We start from the raw sequence: 22,763 nt of genomic DNA, 5'->3' as shown, positions 1-22,763 counted from the left end.
TACTATACTATGTGAAGCTGCCATGCATCAGGCAACAGATCGAGCCAGGGAGACATCTTAATAGAACATGATAAATCTACGCATAACACCTGGGAACATTAGGAATAAAGGCTTGTCCCTAATAAAGACTATTTCATACAGACTAAAAGTTTCTCACTAGTAGAGGGTGGAACATTTTCCAGTGTTTGTGTGAGACAGATGCAGAGTGTCTGACCTGCTATCCTGGCAGCAGACGGTGGGAGTGCTGCAGTGTGGGGCACATGTCAAGAAACACACACACACACACACACACACACACACACACACACACACACACACACACACACACACGGCTCTGTCTCATCTAAATATAGGCCTCATCAGCAGCACAGCCATAAATATTTGAGTGCCTCCTCTCCAAAAATTAAGTAGGGGGAGCCAGGGGAGGTAGAGGGAAAGACTGAGATAGAGGCAGAGAGAGATGAGGAAATGGAGGGGGGGGGCCGTAGGGGTTTCATGAGACTGAGATTAGTACAAAGGGGAGATAGTCAAAAATAGGAAGCTGAAATAAGGCATGAAAGAGGGAGAGGGGAAAAAAAAGGACAGAGGGAGAAAGGGAGGAGGGAGGCTAGGAATCTAATCCCCCCCCCCCTCCTTCCCTTTTATGCAAAATAAGAATTAAGTATTTCTGAATCTAGACTGGTGCGTCATGGCCGATAAGAGGGTTATCCATCGTTATGCGCTGCTGAAATCTCTGAATCACTTCAGTTCGAGGCAACTTGGTGACTTGGTGGGGTATTGATAAGTTTCTGCTTTAAAAGAAACACTGAAATGTGGCAGCTTTGACACAACCACTCTAAATTCATAATAACACGATAAAGCAGATTAACACCAAACACATGTGGAAACTGTCAAAAACAAATCACGCCCCACGGAAACTCAAGTATCCGGACACAGCTATGACAAGAAGAGGGTTTATTCCCAGCGGCAGTGTCATTCTGCTTTGGCCTCACTGTCACTTTGAGGAGGATAAAGTGTTGCTTTGTTGCTGCTGTAAGCTGCCCCTCTCCCTGCTCGCTATTGTGCATATTGTGCACTGTGCAGCATGTTGAAGGAGAGATAAAGGTTAAAGCCACATCTACAGGGAGCTGCAGCAGTGGGGACACTGCATGATTAAAAAAAAAATAATCATACTGTGCGGATGCACAAACACAGGCATGCAGACTGCCTCTCAAGAATCTCTCCCCATGCAGACAGGCACGTTAATGCAGTCACAACAACCCACACACATTTTTGCACATGCTGGTGCGCCTTTTGTTCTGCCAGCGTTGGATTGATGGATGAGCCGGTATTCGAAGCACATGAAGGGTCATTACAGGAGGCCCAGTGGAGCCCTTTCTCAGCCCGACACCTCCAGAGAAAACGGGCTCCACAATGAAACAAGATACCATCACAGAATGGCAAGAATGGGGCAAACACGCACACAGGCAAAGCTGCCCGCGCATACACACCAAGATAAGCAGATTCCGACACAAACCCTGTCTGCGTCTCTGCCTCTCTCCCACACAATCACATGCGCAAAGAGAGAACATGCGCAAAGAGAGACAAACATGAACACACAATCAATGGAAGAGTCAATTCAATAATCAGTGAAATGAGCAAAGTAAGTGATCTAAAAACATGCTTCATCAAAACAGCAATCACAGTATAGAGTGATCTAAATATCTGCAAACAAATTACGTCTTGTTTTTTGACTCCTTGATCTGGTTCTAATTATTTTGAGCATCAACAGCTGGATTTAACGTCCAATCGATTCCAATCAGTCAAATGAAGAGCACTGGGACAAAAGGTTCGACTAGAGCATTTTCTCTATGCAGTATTTGTATTTCTTTAAACCATTCAGAACCGTCCAGGGCGGCGCTAACCATGGATAGCAGAGTTCGCGAGATGGGAGGAACATTCAGCGTGTGGGAGATGCACCGGATGTCAGGCTTTATCCCAGCAATGTACATCTGTTGAGCCAAACTATGTGTCTCCTGATGTTTAATATTGTGAGGATTTTCTAACATTTCAATAGCATTTTTTTTCTTCCTTTTTCCCCATTTATGTACAGTATATGTATACAGGTCAATGTTAGCGCAGTTGACAGAGACCTCCCCTTCTGAGAATAAAACACAGGATGAAAGTGGAATGAATGAAATCATACACTTTTAGCATGAGCTACTTTAGATTTTTTCTTTTAAAGCTATAGTGTGTAGTTTCTGCCGCCCCCATGAGGAATTCTAAGTAATGACAACAAAAACTGTTGGCGCGTCCACATGATACAAGCCTTCCGTGACCGCGAGGATTTAAAAAAACATGATGGACTCTTCAGAAGAGGTAATTATCTTCACTCGAGTTTCTGTGCAGGAAAGTCACCGGATGCCACAATCTTCTGAACACAGCCATACTGAGAAACACAGAGAGAGATGTGTGGAGCCGATAATTAATTAGCTTTGTAGCAACTGATTTGGCGACAGCTTGAATGTAACGGACGTTCGTTAATATCAAAAAGTTACGCACTAAAGCTTTAAGGTTCTTTGAAGACAAATCAGTTGAAGGAGTCAAGAGTGTCCCGCTGATGAGTAGCTAAACCATGTGTAAGCTGCTTATAAAAACATAAAAAAAGAAAAAGAAAAAAGGAGTGAAGTGAGGACACCAAGCCTGGCGTTAAAGCAAGTGGGTGGGTGCTTGGATTTCCTGATGGTAAGTGGGAAAGACAAGCAGATTTACTGCAGTAAGAAGAACCTCATGTGAACTGAGCTAAAATGAAATAAATTGAGCTTAAGTAAGAGATACTTCCTCATATCCACATCTCAGTGTATCCACTAGTTTTACTTTCAACGAAATAAAACAAGGATACATGCAATACTGTTAACAAGATGTATCTGTATTTGAAATGTGCATGTAAATGAATTCAATAGGTTGTTATCTGGGCCCGTTCTTCAATGTCTTTAAGATAAAGTATATAGAGTGGGTTTTCGATGTTGATCTGAAGAGCAATATGAAAAGGCACAGTCCTTCAGTGAATCTGAAGGGAAGAGAAAGCGACTGCAGGATTCAGGGACTTTATCTCTCTTTTTTTCTATTTTAAGGAGGTTGGAAACAACATGAAGGCTAGCCTTCACAGTAGCCTGTCCTGGAGAGATCTCTGAGCTCAGATTAAATGAAAATTAGGGTTCAAGTGAGGACAGCTGTGACCGTGGACTCTATCTGCCCCATAATCCTCCTGCAAGAGGTCAATACTATTGGATGTGACATTTTTTTTCAATTGAGAAGTTTATTTCACCATTCCAAAAATGGTATAGTTATTTTAAATGACATATTGTTCTGTAATACTGCTGGAAGTTAAACTAAATGAAGTGCACTGGGTTTAAGTGGGAACAATATGCTGATAATTATAGCGATTTTCTCTGCGCAGTTAATAAAACACGAGGGGTTCTCAACCTTCCCCTTGGTGTCAAACACAGGTCATTTAAATTGGCAGTCTGTGTTTTTAAAGCATTTCAGGACATTGAACATCATTCCAACGGTTTAAAATGTCAAGTTGTAGATAAACGAGTGACCGCTTGTTGCCCATTGTTTCCCGCATTGTTTCCCGCATTGCTTACCTCTTGAAGTGGCTAAGTAGGGTGCCAACTAGCTCTCCGATGCGGCTCTCATTGGCCGGCACCATGCCCTGCAGGCACACCACAAGATCCCTGCTGTCCTTGGTGTGGAACACAACCAGCTGGTCCTTCCCAGGGGACACGCTTACTCCCGTCACCTGGGACAGAGAGAGAGAGAGACAGAGAGGGTACACAATTAAACGCAAATAAACATGTACATAGAGTCTGCTGAGAAACGCAAACATGTGAAAAGGCAGAAATGTGTGTTGAGAAACATCACATACCCATCTGTGCTGTAGCTAAACACAAATACAGCACACATACACACATGCATATCAGGGAATTTGAGTTGCCCCCCCCCCCCAGAGAACATTAATTCACTGGGGCTGCTGCACCAGGCTACAACTCATCACGTTTAACTTCCACTGGAAGTGAAGGGAGGACCTGAGGAATTTGGAGTATTCGGCAGATCTTTTCCTTTAGTGGGAGAAGAAACACCTTGATACAGTAATAAAAAGGTACTGCTTATGTTATTTTTTTCCTCTACAACGTTTGACATCTAACTCTACTATGGTTGTGTGCAGCTTGATGGCTAAAGTGTTGGTGCTCATGCCGCAGCCATGCCTTCCTTTTGGCGCGATTAGAAGGTTTCGTCAGTAAGAATTTAGAAAATCTCAAATTTACTAAAGAGGCCTTTTTCACAGAAGACATTTTGACATGTTACGGGAGGAAAAGCACGCGTGAAAATAATAAAGTCGAATTCCATTTACTGTGGATTTCTGGCTTCTTCTTTTCTTGGCATTTTAGGCCCCTATTTTTGATAGGACAAACCAGACATGAAAGGGGAGAAAGAGGGGGGGGGGACGACATGCAGCAAAGGGCCACAGGTCGGAACCAAACCAGTGGACGCCACGTCGAGGACCAAGCCTCGGCACGTGGGCGCGCTGTTTTGAGGACTCTATTTTTGTCTGAATCTTCCAGCAGCTCCAAATTTTAATTTCTTTCCTCTGACATTCTGTTTATAGTAGAACTGCACAAAGCAATGCTTCTCTTTTGGCAACGTTATTGTCGTCTTGTTTAAATAAACTTTATTGGAATTGTCAAAAGCCCAAACTGATAGTATAATATCAGTATAATAGCCTTATCAACAAATGAAACCGCACAACATTAAAATGATAAACATGTACAATGTTGTGAATAACTTGACGCCTCATGGATTACCTACTTTAAGATGTACCGTCTTTTGGCATGCTGCATTAAGTTTTAGTAAACCACTTTGTGTTGAGAGCTTTTCACACTGAAATTCTTGTAAAAACGGAGCCAAAGCAAACACATAACACCGTTGTGGTGTTCTCAGTATCTGGTGTATGGTGGTGTATGGGATTTCTCCCACTCAAGGTTTAAATCAGCACTTGCAATAAAGATTTATTGATTAGCATCCCGAAGGTCCAATCGAATTTTTCCACTCAGAGCCCCCCAAACGACATAGCAATGGAGAGCAGCCAGGCTAAAAGGGGAATCCCACTTTTGCGGTTGGGTTGTTTAGCTTTACAGGTCTTCAAAGTAGACACAACAGGAAGAAACAGATATGTTCAACAAACCTCAGGAGGAAAATGAGCTCATTAACCCCCATTCCTTTCTATTACATACTATTATCTCGCTGCCTTTAAATCTAGCTTTTCTCCATCTCCTTTACTTAGCTTGAAAGCCATTTATTTCTCCCTTAATTTGTCTTTCTGAGCTGAAATGCGGCAGTGCATGTTGAGGAAACAGCCACAGGGCAGCCAGTCAGGTACATTAATATCCACTCACCAGACTGAAACACTGAGACACAGGGGAGGGAGGACGGTTTGCTTCCGGCGGCTAAACAACCAGCTAGCTTATTTAGCTCCAACATGACGCCTGTGACTTCGGAAACAAACACTTCACGTAATCACCATGAATTAAAGCCTAAAGCCATGCCTCTCCGTCTAGCAATCCACCCGCAGTTAATTACATGGAGACGATTACATTTACATTTATATTAAAGGCCTAATTGATTGGAGCGACAGTCAGTGTTCTAATGAGTTGGGTAATGAGACATTCTGATTCGTTTCCTTGTCTTTTTTTTGTCTCCATTTGCCAAGAAATCAGTTTTACCATAAGAAATGTGTTCAAGGCATTTATTTGCCCAGCCATCTGTTCAAGTGTTGGCGTGGCCGACCCACACCAATCTGAGACAACTTGAGGATGAGGATACATTTCACTACTGCAGTCTAATCTTTTTGTGTTAATTTGTGTTGATAACTAGTCTCCTACACTGAGATAATAGTTGCTTATTGTATGCAACACTGAGTGAGATGGGTCTAATAAAATATTTTTCCCAATCTGTGTCTGACTACACAATATCAAATTTGTTAGATTGTGCAATATGGTCATCTGCTTTGATTTGTCCTATGTGATAGTAAACTGAATACATTTGGCAAAATAAGGATTTGAGTACATCACCTTGGACTTAAAAAAAATTGTGATAGGCATTTTCTGACATTTTATGGACAAAATGATTAATCGACTAACTAAAGTGGGTTAGTTTGATGCAGCCAGTTATGGTGCAAATCGTAAAGAAATGCTGACAGAGATGATGGGTCATCAACCTGTGTTGTTCATCTGCTAGGCTCACGTTTAAAAAAGAAATATTTAAAAATTTGCACTTAAAATGCTGCATCAGTCAGTGTTTTCTGGATGGCTTGTAGATGAGGTTCACAGCAGCAATCACATGTGGTCCTAAATTTCTGACACTGCCAGAATGATTTGGTTGCTGAAGCTTTAAAACTGAAGGACTTGCAGTTCAATCTAGGGTCAAACGAGGGATTAGCGATCACAGACTTTCACATACTGACAAAACTGACTTGATGCCTTTTTCTTTTTCACTACTAAATATGTTTGAAAGAAATGCTGGAATATTATGCATCTCACAGCTCTGTTATGTCTTTTTTAGATCACACTGACTGGCTCAAGGAGGACATTACAATTTAAAGTCCAAACAAATAGTTTCTGTTTGACTCAGGAGGACTGCACCGAATTGTTTGCTAATGTCTCATTTGCATTTAGAAATGCTATGTTCCCAAAAAGGAACGCCAGTGGGTGTATTTTGGTAAAAGCACTTGTGAGCAAACACATTTACAATGTGTAGTTGACAATGTGCAGGCTGGACCACAATGGTTTCTGTGAAGTGCTCTCTGGTCTGATCCACTCTGCTCTGCGGTTGTCATGAGGACAACAGCAGGTTCTCTCAGTGTATTCTTATGGGAACAACTTATTGGCTATATAACACATCCCAACAGTCCTGGAAAGATAGAAGGGGAAAAAAAGCAGCAGAAGCAAAGGGTGTGGGCTCTGTGATTAAATGAATATAATGAGCTATGCTGTGCAGCCATTCATGTTGTAAGGCTATGAGGGCACCAGTGAGCAAACCAGTGATGTTTCCAGTAAAGAATAGCAATAGCAATAGCCCTGCAAATTTCCTCTGAAATGTATGAATGTATTAACACATGTATGCTTCATCACCTTCTAGTTCTGATCTACACAGTGTTTTTCTTTATAATTTGGGAGCTTCTTACAGACAGCCAACACAGTTTTTTTTCTACCAGCTGGTAAAGAGAAGATACGGTGAGGGGAAGGGTCAAATATTTAACTAATGGATTTCATCATGAAACTTCCCAAGTTGATTAATAACATTAAGAAATAATTTTTCTAAAAATAAAGTTTTCTGAAAATTCTAAATATGCAAATGATGCATTATCTTATTAAATATGTGCTAATGTGCATACATTTCCAGAACAGAAATCTAAACATTGGATAAAGCCAGGTTCAAAATTCTTGTTTCAATTTGTTGACGTATTAGAGTCAAAGGTTTTTTGGAGAGAATTTTGAACTCTTTTTATCACTCCCTGAATCAGAAAATACTTTCAACAAAAGTTCAAATCAAACGCTGCCATGTTTTGAGGGTTACCGTAATATAAATCAGGTTCTGAATGATATATGAACAAAGCCCTCGGTAAAAACCTTCAGAATATAGATACGAATGAAACTAGAAAGTTTGCATGTGGAGATTTCTGGCTCAGAGTACGAGAAAAAAAAACTTTAAAAGATATGGATTTTAAAAATCCATAAATTCTTATTGGAAACCACTATTTACAGACACTATTTCAAATCAAATCCTTAGCTACTATACCCTTTGGAGAATTATACAGACGCAAATAAGACACTGTAGCAAAATAATGACCTAAACGTGTATTTGTTTTCTTTTTATTTCCACTAGTTAAGAATTATGAAAAAGTTATTGAAGCAAAATAGCCCAAAATCTAAAAATTGACCAGTGCATGAAAAAACATGGCCCTAAGAATAACATTACATGGCTGCACATTTATAGAATTTATCTTTACAAACAAAGTCTATATGGTCACCCTGCAGCGGTGGGTGGTGGTAGATGGAAGGAAAAAACAGACTTAAGTGAAGAGATCAACGGGTGAACGTGAAAAAACTAAAACACACACAGCAAGGAAGAGAGCGAGGAGAACGAGAGCCTCGGGGACCACAAACAAGGGGAAAAAGGGAAGGAAAAGAGTGCACGTACAGGAGACCGATTTGTGCACATGCCTGACCGACACCAGACATCAGCTGATCTGCCCTGCCGCTCGGTATCCATGACAACGCTGTCTCCCGGGAAGTTGGCATGACAACAACGGGTAGAGAGACGCGGCAGCAGCAGCAGCAGAGAGAGAGGAGAGACAGGAGAGAGGGGAAAGACAGCACTAGCTAGGGAGAGAGGTGAGATGGGGGTGGGTGGAGGCAAGAATAGAAAATGAAATGCAAAGAAAATGGTGAAAAGCAGTGAGATGAGTCACTGATGCATGATGGATAATTCACCATTTCTTCATCAGTATTTGTTTTATGCAAAAAAGACGTACAGTGCAACTATCCCACTTCTGCTGCAAAGGCATTAATTGGCATGTAAATCCACAGTAGTAGGCTCCTCTCTGTAGTACGAGCCATCTATCAGCCTTCATGCTGCCCTGCATGTAAATACACAGTACAGGGCAGCCAAGAGGGATGCTGTGGTGTTAGCCTATCAGTGCTATTCAACAATGAGCTAACTGCTTTCCCCCTCTGTGTGACCTTCTGCCGATCGATAGCTCCGCGTCATGCTGCCGTGGGTCTCGGCCTACAACTCGATCTCCTCCTCCTCGCCCCTCTTTCTCTCTAACCTCCTTCTCACCCGCCTTTGCACTTCTTCGTTTTCACTCACCCACTCAGCTTGACATTTAAAAAGGCGCGGTGTTACAGATACAGCAGGGCAGTGGTTACATTCAGTGATACGATGGGGACTAAAAGGATGACTGCTGTTAAATGATAAGGTTGGCCATTTTCTATATTTATCTCACCGTCAACAAATTTGAAAAGACCAAAACACTTTTATTAAATTGTTTAGTAAATGAAACCTATTGTGTTTTAAAGATTTACATCCTACTGACGATGTAAATAAATAAATAAAAAAGGTTCTGTAATTTACTACAACAGCTGGTCATTGTCATTTTTATCAATCAAACAGGAGGAAATAGTGCACTTGTGGGGGACTATTTTCAGCAGTTGATTAAACCACATTTGGTGTTCTAGTGTGTATTTACAGCACATTTAAGGTGTATGTGGGATTAAGTGAAAAAAAAAAAAAAAAAAAAACTACAGTGTGTGTGTTCATGGTAAAGAAGGAACATGTCACCCAGTGCAACAGTGTGGCTCATTGATGTGTTTTTAATGTTTTTTGGACAACAATGGAGCTCTAGGACACAGAGAAAGAAGATATATCAGACTTCACAATACTTCCCTGTTGGTTATAGTGTTTAAAAGGGATTTGTTTAAAATAACAGAAATATAGAATATAACCAACTTTAACAGGTGCTGTACTCGAAATACAAACAGAAAGTGGTCAGGGATTGCACCACACAGCTCTTACACACTTTGTGACAGCCCTTAGGCGTACGATACCGACGCAAAAGGCCCTAACATGCACGCGCAGCCAACTATCAAAATAAAGAACAGAGAAGCTCAGATTACAACACACACAGAGGGGGTGTGACGTCATTACTCCACTATATCTTTACATGGCAAACAGTAGTTTTCTGCTGTATTAATGCTCTGATTATCGAGTACAGCCCTTTTAAAAATACAACAAATTCTTAAGATTAAAAAAACAGACACAAACATTTTTGTTTCAGGGTTTAAAAGCGAGGTCACTGTAAATGTCTCTACCCTTCAGTATATCTTTTGGTTTTAATGTGTTTGTACTGAACTAATCTTGTTGAGTCACTGCCAATGTATGAAAGCTGCAAACCATACTTTGTGCCCGCCTTGTTCTTTAACAACGCTGACGGCTCTCCATATGCTATATGTATGGGACTGAGCCTCATCTATCAGCTGTGTGTGTGTGTGTGTGTGTGTGTGTGTGTGTGTGTGTGTGTGTGTGTGTGTGTGTGTGTGTGTGTGTGTGTGTGTGTGCTGTGTGTGTGTGACTCACTCTCTCTGAATGAACAATAACTAAGAATCTCCTAAACTCATGCTGCTCTCTGTCTGCCACCATCTGTCTCAACTCCATCTCCTCATTTTGCTTCTAGATGCAGCGATACAGGCTTTGGGTGTCCATCTCCAAGCTCTCTAATTCCCACATGTCACTTTGTCAGATTAAACACTGGGGTGTCTCGTCACAGTTGTCACCGCACACCGGCCTCATATCTCACTCATTTCGCCAGACGACGGGGGTATATCTGCCTCGGAGATAAATGCATTACACCTTAACTTCCTGTCTCATTTCTGCCTCACCTCCAAGGTCAGTGGTGCAAAAACCTGGTGAGCAATATGTGGCATCGCTTACTAGGAGTGTTGGTTACAATCAGAAATATGATCAGTAGTTTACCTTCGACGGCATGAATACATTTGTGTATACTCTTTGTTGTACAGAGTGAAGACACACTGGCTGGTCATCTTCTCTTCAAAGGGCCGTTTGAGTGTTAAGACATAAGAATGTTAAGACAAATTACACCACCCTCAAAATGTTTTAACCCCATTTGTTTATGCTGGCCACACCCATAGTATGAGACTTGGCCGTTAGCATCTTTGTGCTTGCTGAGAGTTACACATAACTCCATATCTGTCATACTGCACTTTACTGGATGTTTTGCACACTATTTTATCGTTATTGTATTTTAACTCATATTGCATTTTGTCCTTTTATTACTTAGATTCTGTAATTTTATCGCTGATAGTTATGATCTCTAATCTCATTCATGCCTCATTTTAAGTCTTTAATACAATGCAACATTTGCAGCTGATGCAATTTTGTTGCGCTTAAAGTTCTTGAATCTTGAGTTAGATGAGAGGATCGATACTACTCTCACATATATCTGTTAAATGTGACGCTGCAGCCAGGAGACGGTTAGCTTAGCTTAGCATTAAGACTGGAAACCGGGGGAAACAGCTGGCCTGGTAACAATCCGACTGCAGTACCACTCACTCATTACCACGTTATATCCTATTTGTTTAATCTGTACAAAAACTAAAGTGTAAAGACAATAAGTTGTGGTTTTACAGTGGGGTTATTTGCTTAACTATTTATTGGACGGGTAGACTTGGTGATGTCATGTAGTCTTTGCTGGTTGCCTGGCAAGACAGCGATTCATTATATTTCCCCTAAACGTCAAACTGTCTTTTTCTGAGCAGGTATACAAACACAAACACAAACACACACACACACACACACACACACACACACACACACACACACACACACACACACACACACACACACACACACACACACACGAAACAGCCTCATGTGCTGTGTGCATGAAGCAGCCTTAATGGGCCTATCACATTGTGAATATGAAGTAAAAGCAGCCAATTGTAGAGCTGAATGAGATATTTTGCATATTGACATGTTGCCACAGGATAACTGGTGAGATGTGAAAACCAGAGATAATACTGTCACCTCTGCTGCAGCTGCTCTCACATACAGCAGGATATACAGGAGGAATGTAAAACTCAACTAGAAGTGCAAGAATATCATATCATGTATATCTTACTGCTTTATAAAATTAACATTTGTGATAGAAAGTCTCAAATAGGGCTGCAACTCATGAATATTTCATAATCAAATAATTGTTTGGCCGATAAAATGACAGAAAATGTCTAGTTGTTTTGTCTGACTAACAGTACGTCTGAAGTCCAAAGATATAATTTGACATAAAACAACCAATAAGCATATACTGACATTTGAGAAGCTTGAGAAACCAAATATTTACTATTTTTGCTTGTTAAATGACCTTAATGGTCAATTGATTATCTAAATAGTTGTAGTCTAATTGTTTCAGCACGTCTTAAGAAAACTTGTATCTCTAATTATTGCTAATTTGTTGCAGGATAAAAAAAATGAAATGAGATTCCCTGTCAACAAGATGATTGTAAAACTGATATACTGTATTCCATTCATCCATATTTAAACTGATATTTGTTCAACCACTTTCAAACAAGCTTTCCTGAAACCTCTAATCTAAAATATTTCTTTACAGTTTTTACGATCCAGTCTGTCCATTTTAAGAGCAACATGTACAGTACTCTACTGTACATTTATATAAATTTAAGCTAATGAGAAGCATGTTCAACATAATCCTATTACTGCACTAGGTCTTCAATAATTAAACTAGGCAATTCATACATTTTATTGTAATGAAGCAGACAGAGAGCTCTCTTTCTGATATACACTATGGTCTCTGTATAATGAGCCAGCCACTGTAATAAAACTTGGTTGGAAGGAGTATAGTCCATATTAAATAGTTAATTGGAATAGAGTTTAAATCACTGCTGCTTATCGTGTAGTACGTTTTTGTCTTTAAAAGCAACACTGCGTAACTAAACTTAGCACAAAAAGTAAGGATGTTTGTGTTTGGTAGATTATTTCTCTGTGGTAACAATGCTTTTTGGCAATACATCTTATACCGTTGGAAAGCCTGTTTAGTTCCCTTTTAGTTGGTGCCCCATTTATAAGGAACATGCATTTGTGGCATGAGCAGCAGTGCTGAGTATGAGGGTTGCGGCCATGAAAAATGTTCAGAATCTGGACTCATCACTGAACATCACATGTTCAGGTTCCAGTGCACGTGTTGCCGACACCAGCGCAAATGGGCCTTGACCGTGAAGGGCAATGGCAGAGAAGATTTGGCAAATTTTTCATGGGTGCAACCCACATACTCAGCGCTGCTGCTCATCCCACAAATGCATGTTCCTTACAAATGGGGTACCAACTAAAAGGGAACTAAACAGGCTTTCCAACGGTATAATATTTATTGACAAAAAAACATTGTTACCACAGAGAAATAATATACCAAACACAAATGTCCTTACTTTTTGTGCTAAGTTTATTTTACTTTAAAATAACAGCTTCAGGCGCCCGGATAACTCAGTTGGTAGAGCGGGCGCTCATATATAAAGGTTTACTCCTCGACGCAGCGGGCCCGGCTTCGACTCCGACCTGCGGCCCTTTGCTACATGTCGTTCCCCCTCTCTCTCCCCTTTCATGTCTTTAGCTGTCCTGTCAAAATAAAAGCTGAAAATGCTAAAAAAAAATAATCTTAAAACCTGTTCTCGCACTTGTAACTTTGGCAAGCGGGTACGATCTCCTGAGATAAGTGCGTACTGCTTTACGGTACTACCACTGATTTTGGTAAAACTGTATCATATTTTATGGAGAAAACATAAACCCTCCGATGTCCTCCGGCAGCACTGCCTTGACGCTGTGATTTACGGAGTTTCCTGATGGACCGAAAGCTTTACTTGTTGCTAAAGTGATTCGTGATTAGTGTCAAGTCAAGTCAAGTCATTTTATTTGTATAGCACATTTAAACGAACAACAGTTGACCCAAAGTGCTTTACAGGTAGAACAGGGAAGGCAGAGACAATATGCCTTAAAAATACATAATCGTATGTGCGAGGTACCATGAATATGTGCTAACGCTAACTGCTGCTAACTGTAGCTGCCGACAGCTGGTTAGCTGTAATTCATTTCAGGCTACACTTTAGATAAAATAAAACAAGACTATTGTGCTGTTTTCAGCATTATCTTGAGGTAATGTGATTCATGGTGTTTCATTTTGAAGTGTGGAACATTGAATTAAATTCAAAAGCAATTCTACATAAGCCATTCTCATTCTGATCTGTTACACGTCAAAGTGTTTTATGGATTTGCATTTCGAAGATCTGTCCTTCTATTAGGACAATTTATGAAACCGCTTTGGAAATCTGCACTAAAATGCTATTACACCTGCGTCTAATGAGCCGCCCTGTGTTTGTCATAAAGGAGGCTGTTAGAGAAGAATAGAGTGTGCCATACGTTGTAGAGGGGGATGCTTTTCATGGGTTTGTACTGCTTCAGGGGGTCCATCTTGTACAGGTGGCGGTCAGTGATGAGCACAGCCCGGTCCTCCGCCTTGTGGAAACGGTTGATCTGGGAAACACAAAGCTCCTCATTAGTCACCCCACAGGATAAGAGCACACATACTGTACACACAGATCTAAACACCCTGCAGAAGGATGGCACAAACCACGAGCAGTTGGGTTTATTCGTTTGCACAGACAGATGCATGTTGTGACTGTGTGTGCATGTGGTTAGGAGTGGATAAATGCTGTTAAAGCCTTCTTACTACCTTGCGCACGTTGCAGGAGAACAAAACTCTCATGAATTTGTCTTTTCGCTGCAGCTCGCTGGAAACCAGTGTGAACGATGCAGCCGTATCAGCGCTGTCTCGCTTCTGTCGAGCACAAAAAACACAGAAAACCTTTTAGAACACTCCACTTATCTCAAGGAATGCTGACACAGTACACCCAGTATGCACCCACACTTCCACCCCACATACTCACCAGGTAGTTTCCTTCCCAGGCTCTCTGTAGCCCCAAGTCGGCCCTTTGGCCCTTCAGGGCCTCCAGGCTGGCTACCTTGGCCCTCACCTGCAGGGCCTCTTCTGGAGAGAGACCTTTGATCAGTGTCCATGCCCACCACCTGGAGGTAAACACATCAAACAAACACACAAAGAGAGAACTAAGATCAGAGGAAAATCGACTTTCTCCATTGAGATTTCTGCACAAGGCCTGGATAGCTGGGTCAGCGGGGCGGTATAGCAGGACTGCAGAGAACCCCAGCTGTACTGTACTTATTGGCCTTTCACTCACACGGCCTGACAGCCAACATCATTCTCTAGGAAGGCTATATACCGACTGTGCCAAATAGAAAAAAGCAAACAAGCAGACATTGGGATGAAAAGCGGTGATGAGTCTTTGATGGAGAAAGAAAAATCAATGCACAGTGTGAGCCCCAGGCAGAAGGAAACATGTGTAAGTTCCTTCAAACGGACTCTTCTGGATGCAATAAAACACTCGAGGCCATGCGTTCTCTCCTGTGTTCAGATCCACTTTTAGTTCAGTCAATTCAGGAAAGTGACTTTCTTCAAAATAAAGCAATTTAAAACCACTTTATCTTAAATAGGTTGATTCTCTGCCTCGGTTTTAAATGACATGAATGAGAGTAGTTTTTCTTTTTACATTTAAATTCAGTTTGACTTCATTTTTGAAATGAAGCGAATTAACCATGAACCTACTCTGTAAAAGGACCCACTTAGCACAAATATAGCAGCTCGTGAATCTTGAAATGGCCACAGATGTACAGCAGTCCCATTTAGGGCCCTATTTTAACGATCTGAAACGCAAGTATGAAACGCAAAACGCAAATAGCTTTGTGGGCGATCTCGGGCGCTGTTGCTATTATGCCGGCGGGATAAATGACTCTTGTGCCCGACGCAAATCTAAAATGGGTTGGTCTGAAGTAGCTAGGTGTGGTTTGGGCGTAACATGAAAATAACCAATCAGAGCGTCATCTCACATTCCCTTTAAGATCAGGCACGCTTGTTCCATGGCGGATTGCTATTATGACGGCGGATTTGCCTGGCGCACTCAGCGGGAGCTGTCCGGGATGCGGCAAAGTAATAAATGGCTGTCTTGGCCAGGTGGCGATGTTGCTGCTCCTCTCGGGCGCATCTCCTCAAGTCTGGAGAGGATTGCTGCAGCCATGGAGCGTGGGCCTCCAAACGCACCACCTGCTCCTGTTGTGCCCCTTCCTCCTCCCCCCCACTCCATCTCCGTCCACCCGCTCCACCAGGAGCACATCGCGCATTACTCCCGGACCAGATCCCGCCGTAGTTCAACATCAAAACACAACAAGCCACAAAGAATGCTGCGACTTTTTGATGACTGTACTGTAAAATGGATCCTGATCTATCCAAACACCTGAAGCGCATTTTCAGTAATATTTCTCCTTGTAATTATGTATGGTTTGCAAAAATGGGAACTGCTGCGTGTAGATGAGAGAAGTGTATGCGCGTTGTGCGTATGCTACATTATGGCCAAGCATGCGCCCCTAAAATAGCATCTTAATAACGCGCTACTGACTTTAGACTAGCACCACTGACTTTAGACCAGGTTTTTCCTGGTCAGTGGCGGAATTGTTTTCTGAAACTGCAAAATAGCACTGGGGAACGTTTGCGCCGGAACACGCCTCCTCTTTTCGCTGAACCGCCCCCTGCAGCGCAAATACATTCCCTAATTAACCGACGTGCGTCTGTGGAGGGTAAAGTCCGCTGTGCGTCGGGTGCAAAATAGGAACGATACATGCGTCTGTGTACAAAAGCAATTGCGCTGAGTGCAAGATAGGGCCCTTAAAGGTACAATATGTAACATTTCTGCTTTAAAATGTCTAAAAATGACCATACCTATGTTATATATTTTTATGAGTCGTGTTCTTACACTATCCTAAATGTTTCCACCAAATGTCAAACCCAGAGAAATCTGTTATTTTATTTTCAGACACGGCACGTTTCCTTTAGTCGCCTGTCAGTGGCGTCATATAACCTTTCACCCTCCAGTTACTCTAACTTCCGTCAGAACCAAGGGGGTAAGCTTCGCTTCAGAACCAAGGGGGTAAGCTTCGCTTCAGAACCAAGGGGGTAAGCTTCGCTTCAGAACGCAAACCTCCAATGGCGCCATTTTGTTGCTACAAAGCGATCACCTCTTGTTAGCATTACACTGACCGCCATATTTTTTTTACGTCACTTGACTGCAAATAACTTTACATCTGAAGCGTTTAAAGACTCTATTTGTCCATTGTTTATTTATAAAGAAACACGACAATGTATAAAAGGCTCCATTAACTTGTACCTCACGTTATGGCTCCGTAGCAGACGTTTTTGTAAAAATAAGCTAACGATTGTGTCATAACCAAGTGACTTACTGTAGACAGTAGAGGAATTACCGTATAGTACAGGAGAAGCTCGCAGGCAGTTTAGACTTACATTAGCTGTTTAGGTTTAATTACTAATGTTAACTAGCATGTTAGTGATCAATAATTAGCCTGTGTCTATGTTATCTCCTTACATATACCTACACTCTCCGTCTCTGTAAGATTGGAAATGATTGAGATTTCTCTTGGCACAGCTACCAGAAGACTTACAACTTTCAGACACGTTGCTCACGTCACATTTACGTTGTCTCTGTCAGTTGGAGGCTGCGCAGTAAAGAGATCACCAGAAAAGTGCTTCTAATCATAGACAGTATATAATGGACCAATAGACCCCGTTGCTCTGGACGGAGACCAGTGAAGGCTATTAGAAGCACTTTTCCGGTGATCTCTTGCTTTACTGCGCAGCCTCCAACTGACAGAGACAACGTAAATGTGACGTGAGCAACGTGTCTGAAAGTAGTAAGTCTTCTGGTAGCTGTGACAAGAGAAATCTCAATCATTTCCAATGACAAAATGGCGCCATCGGAGGTTTGCGTTCTGAAGCGAAGCTTACCCCCTTGGTTTAACACTAAAAACTCCCATAATTCCACGCAACTTCACAACGTCATCAAAAGTCCAGTTTTACCGTCCATTGTTTTGGTTGAGAGACCCTTAGCGGCAGAAAGTTACATATTCTACGTTTAAAGTTAAAGTAGTGTTATCTAAAATATGTTAGTACCTGTTATAGATGCTCCTGAGTGCCTCTTCAAACTTGCGCAGGACTTTGGGGGGCGTTGGCCATTTCACATGCCTGCCGTAGTCCTTCATGGATCGGACATTTTTGAAGCGCCGGTTGACCTCGCGGATGTAAGATTTCACCTTGTAGCGTCGGTAGGCCCGCAGGATGACGAGGGCCGCTCTCATCCGCCGATATCGCATTCTGGCTATGGTGCCCCTCCACACCTGGAGACACAGGACAACATCATGAAAATGTACTGTAATTAATGAAGTCTCTGTAGATAACACTTGGAACACAACTGCTGCACGGGTCCTTAAAAATAGCTCTTAAAAAAAGAATTGGCCAAAACCAATCACTTTTAGAACTCTAGAAACGCTGGATCCTACATTTCCCACGACATTAGAACGGGACATTACTGTACACAAATTTGCGTTTCCTAGGATGGCGAAGGAATATCCCGCCCTACTCTGCCTCTGATTGACTAGTACTCGTTGCCTTTGTTGGTTGGATTGGTTAGGTGTGTGTGCGTGTGTATGTATGTGTATGTATATGTGTGTGTGTGTGTGTGTGTGTGTGTAATGAAACTTAGGCCTGCATATTTACATACTGTATGTAGGACACAAAGATGTTTTAAAATACCCCCCTCCCTCAACTAACATTACCATGATTTGCCTAACGTAGCCTCAGTCAGCACAGTAAAAGTCCCATGAGATATCAATGTGGTATTCCGGACGGCTGGGAATTTCAAGCCCGACAAAATGCCTCTGTAAATGTATATCCCTTCAACAAGTGTACGGAAGGTACCAGACGTTTACCGGCCAAAAATAGGGACATCCGGGTAGACATCTGGACCCAGCCTGAATCAGGCTGAAGTCCCAGGACCCATCGGCGCTAATAATAACTGAGAGAAGTTAGAGTTCCCCTTTTAGCACTGGAGGAAGGGATGAGGGGATGTTTAGAACTGCTGTATCTAGATTTTAATCTTTTATTTAGTAGACTATACTCCCCTAACCGGGCTATTTTAAGCTCTTATGCAGCGGTGGTAAAAAGCTGACCATAAAGAGGTACAATACAAGAGGTAACAATCTAAATCAAAGTAAAGAATGTTGCAATAATATAGCTGCATATTGCTGTAGAAGCTAATACACAAATGTGTGTTCCAATGCATCATACTGCCATTTTCTTAATTATACAAAAAAATATTTTTTTTCATTACTCATCATTAGAATTCATTATACATGGTTACATATTTATTTGTTATAAGTCAGTGCTTGTAGTGTTTGAATAACATGGATAAAGACTAGAATAAGGACCCCCAAGCCTGCCTGTAACCACACATTGTTTGAGTGGCCATCAGACCCTCTAAAACATGAATTATAGATGTAAGTGGGACCCCAGGGAACCATAACTCCTGATCCGCCCTCACTACAATCACCACCATATGCTCCCCTCTTACTGTATGCTTTTTCTTTCTTTCTAAGACACACATTCACACAACTCCTCAATTATTTATACATTTATTTGACTACATTGTACCTAAATAATCTTTAATAATCAGTGATAGAGTGCATTTAGTGTCACATATCTAACAGTCACAAATTTAAGGCAATACCGCCCGAGAGTCTTATTCCTGAATATCTTCAATGTGTAATGCAAAGTAATGATGAAGATCATGAATATTTAATCTTGTAAAGTGTGGGGGTGGCCGACGGCACAGAAAAAGGATTTCTTGCATTTGCATAATAAAACTGTGGGGGAGACGGTTTCCACCTGATGAGACTGGCGGTATAATAATTTGCATAGAAGAAAATAAGTCATGCACCTCTGGAATATGGAAGCAGACGATTAATTCATGTCCTTTCAAAATGATACCTTTGCAACCACATCAGCTGCAAATGTGTGTTTAAGTTGTACTACAGGCCTTATTTTCCTAATATTAAATTTCACTTATTAACGAAAGGAACGTAGCAACAACTGGAAAGTCATAACTGAATGATCTGCTGCCGAGCACTGATTCACCACAGCATTAGTTCTGAACTGGGAAGAGGGCGGCCTTTTGAAGAAGCTGCATCACACCGAGATCAATGAAAGAAGGTGAGTCAGCTAATCACCAAGCCAGCCTGGTCACACTGTCTTTCTCAGAAACGGAAGCATTAATTTGGATTTATTTTAAGCTCTACAGTTTATGTAATCATGTGGGATATCCAGCAATCTGAGGTCAGCCCTATCAGAATAAAAAGTTAAGAAATCTGTGCCCAGGAAGTCAACGGATACAGAGTAAAAGCCTACTGCAGGGTTCAAACACATTTTTATGGAAGAAAATTCAAAACTTTTCCATGACTTTTCAAGGACCTATATCATTTCCATGGCCATCAGAACCTTGAACACAAACAGAACTGTAAACTATACTCCAAATATTTATTATAGTATGAAAATTACACAGCAACCTTTTTTCCAAGACTTTTCCAGACCTTAGGAAATTTTATTTTAAAATGTCATTAAAATGTCATGAATTTTCCCATAAAATTCAAAAACAGATGAAGAAAACGAAGCCAGAGATGTTACATTGTAGCAAAGTAGCGATGTAATGTTTGGAAAGGACGTTTTTGTTCCTAGAAATAGCCTAGGTGTTTGCAAATTCTACATATACATATATAGCTTTGCTAGGCGACGTAACTATGTCACGGCAGGTTTATTGCTCAGGACCCAACGAAGCGCAGTGTTGAGTGTGAAGTTGTTTGGATGAGCGGTTCTCACGAAAGCTGCATGCAGCAATACCAGAGGCCAAGCAATCAGCCCTTTTTCCAACAGGCACGGTTTGAACTGCCACTGCTCTACTAACAACATACAGAAAAAAGGGCAGATTAGAAAGTCACAGTCCTTCATATCAGTTGTACTTTTGCCCTATCCTTTGTCCAAGTCTTTGTAATGGAAAGCGTGTCTTACTGTGTGTATTTTCTGTCACATCTATCTGTTGAAAACCATGCATCTCCAAACTCTATTTAACCAAAATCTGAAGGATTAAGCATTCCTTTATGGGTTGGGGAAATTCACCCACTTCTAAAGCTAAATAAAGGATTAAAAAATGCATTTGATTAACTTAAAACATATACTGTCTAACAGCTGAAAACAGGGCTATTTTTCTTAGCTCATGCCATGTTAAAGCACCCTTTATGCTTTTGCCTTGCTAAATCTTTAAAGACAGAAAGCACAGACTGTATTCATATCCAAACATTGTATATTGTCTGTGATTTCTTTATGTCTATGCCAAGCAAACCAACATCTATTCAGGTACAAAAATAGCTCCTCTAATCCTGTGTTATTTTAGGTCTCAAAAGGTGCTCTTCTGGCAAAATGGCACTTGACGACCTAATCCTCTGTTTCCTCCATGCTGCACTGTCTGTCTCTAATACATAATGGATGAGAGTGAGAAAAGAAGAGCAACTTCTGTACATGTTCATCACTAATCGACCCCTGAGATGACTCTCCCACATGTTCAGGGTGACAGCGGTGGGAGGAATGAATGGATTATTACTGCCGGCCCCGGCTGCAGCTGACTTAGTTGTCTCTGTGAAGGTTAAGAGTTACTTTCATTTAAATTCAAACTGTATTCAGAGTGTTACGGTAAATTAGGCAGAGCTTTCAGAGAGCTGGTTTGAAATGCACACTGAGTAAAAGCATTGACACATCACACGAGCCAGGACAACTGGTGAGAGCTGGAAGGTTTCGGTTGGGATGTTGAGCAGAGCAGAACACATAGAGGACCCATTACTGGCGACTGAATGTCTTTAATCTAAAAGTATTGGGAGTGCAGCTCTTATAAAAGGCCATTAACTGAACTGCAGTGTTGGCAATTTGAAAGGTCCAATACAAAAACAACCCTTCTCCTTGTTGTCCCCTAGAGGGGGGGAGAAAGAAAAATAACATGACCAAATTCCGACATGGAGAGACCGATAGGCCGGTCTGCACCATTGACACACTTGACTGCAATCTGCTGCTCAACGCCCGAGTTTCCACATCCTCTGGGGATATTGAGCTGGTTTTCCAGTGACATGCTCGATGCACACAGTGGGTGGAGGGAGGCGGAATCAAGAGCGTGTGACACATTTTAGTGAGGCTGCAACGTGCTCTGGCCACAGCCTGTCATAGAGAGACATTGGGCTAAGGCACAGGCCAGCAGTCATTATCCTAAATCAATAAAGAGCTTTGGTGACCAGTAACACCATGATACACGGATTTCTTTAATCATAACTCCCAGTATTACATCAGTTTGATGTCTTAGCTTTGGGCTAACACTCTAACGATATGACAAATGTGTTCAAAGTGATCTTGAACAATACAGTCTAATTAGGAGAGACAGTATTGAAAATTAAATGGAATAGCGCCGGATGGCCCATTCATCAATTAGATGGTACTGGACAAAATAGATTGGAAGAATATTGCCGATGGTCAGCAGTACAAGCTTAAAAGTAACACACACACACACAATTCAAACATGTTTGAAGAAACCAAAGCATGTATACAGTAGACTAGATCCACCCACTTAAACCATGAAGTAAAAGAAATACGGCTAATCATTACAGCATCAATAAAGGTCTTGCACATAGTATTATGTTCATGTATGCGTTCTAAATATCTGCACAGCTGGTTTGTAGATTACCATTACTGCTGTACAATACAATCTATACACAGTGGACTTCAACGGGTGTTCTTTACTCAACTAAGAATCTAAGAATCCGAAATATCTACAGTAAAAACTGACGAGAGCTGAAACGGTCGATTAATTCCCAGATTGCCCTTTGCATCCTTGAGGTCAGCAAATGTGTTGAATGCATTTTTTTCATAAAATATCTGCAAAGTCCATTTTCTTTAATATTTTAAATTGTGCAGGAAAATCTCCCCAGGGTAACTTTAATAATTGTTGAGCAAAAATGCAACAAACTCAAGATTTGTAGCTCCTAAAATGGGAGTAATTTTTTGGATTTCTTCATCCTCCATGATAGTAAAACAACTATCTGAATCAATAATACATTATTATTTGGGATTT

At 41.3% G+C, this 22,763-nt stretch overlaps 1 protein-coding gene across 1 annotated transcript in view; it reads right to left on the bottom strand.

Moving 5' to 3' along the window:
* Positions 1-22,763, bottom strand: part of myo1d (myosin 1D) — a 117,538-nt gene that overhangs the window by 25,388 nt on the left and 69,387 nt on the right. The window contains exons 17-21 of the mRNA XM_028568238.1: positions 17,717-17,940; positions 14,571-14,709; positions 14,357-14,461; positions 14,044-14,157; positions 3,630-3,784 (exon numbers count right to left, since the gene is read on the bottom strand). Coding sequence (XP_028424039.1) covers positions 3,630-3,784; positions 14,044-14,157; positions 14,357-14,461; positions 14,571-14,709; positions 17,717-17,940 — 737 coding nt within the window. The remainder of the gene's footprint in view (positions 1-3,629; positions 3,785-14,043; positions 14,158-14,356; positions 14,462-14,570; positions 14,710-17,716; positions 17,941-22,763) is intronic.

The sequence above is a fragment of the Perca flavescens genome, chromosome 21 (genome assembly GCF_004354835.1).
Source record: "Perca flavescens isolate YP-PL-M2 chromosome 21, PFLA_1.0, whole genome shotgun sequence".
Taxonomy (NCBI): Eukaryota; Metazoa; Chordata; class Actinopteri; order Perciformes; family Percidae; genus Perca; species Perca flavescens.
The sequence above is the reverse complement of the archived record's forward strand: the minus strand, read 5'-3'. Positions and strand labels throughout refer to the sequence as shown.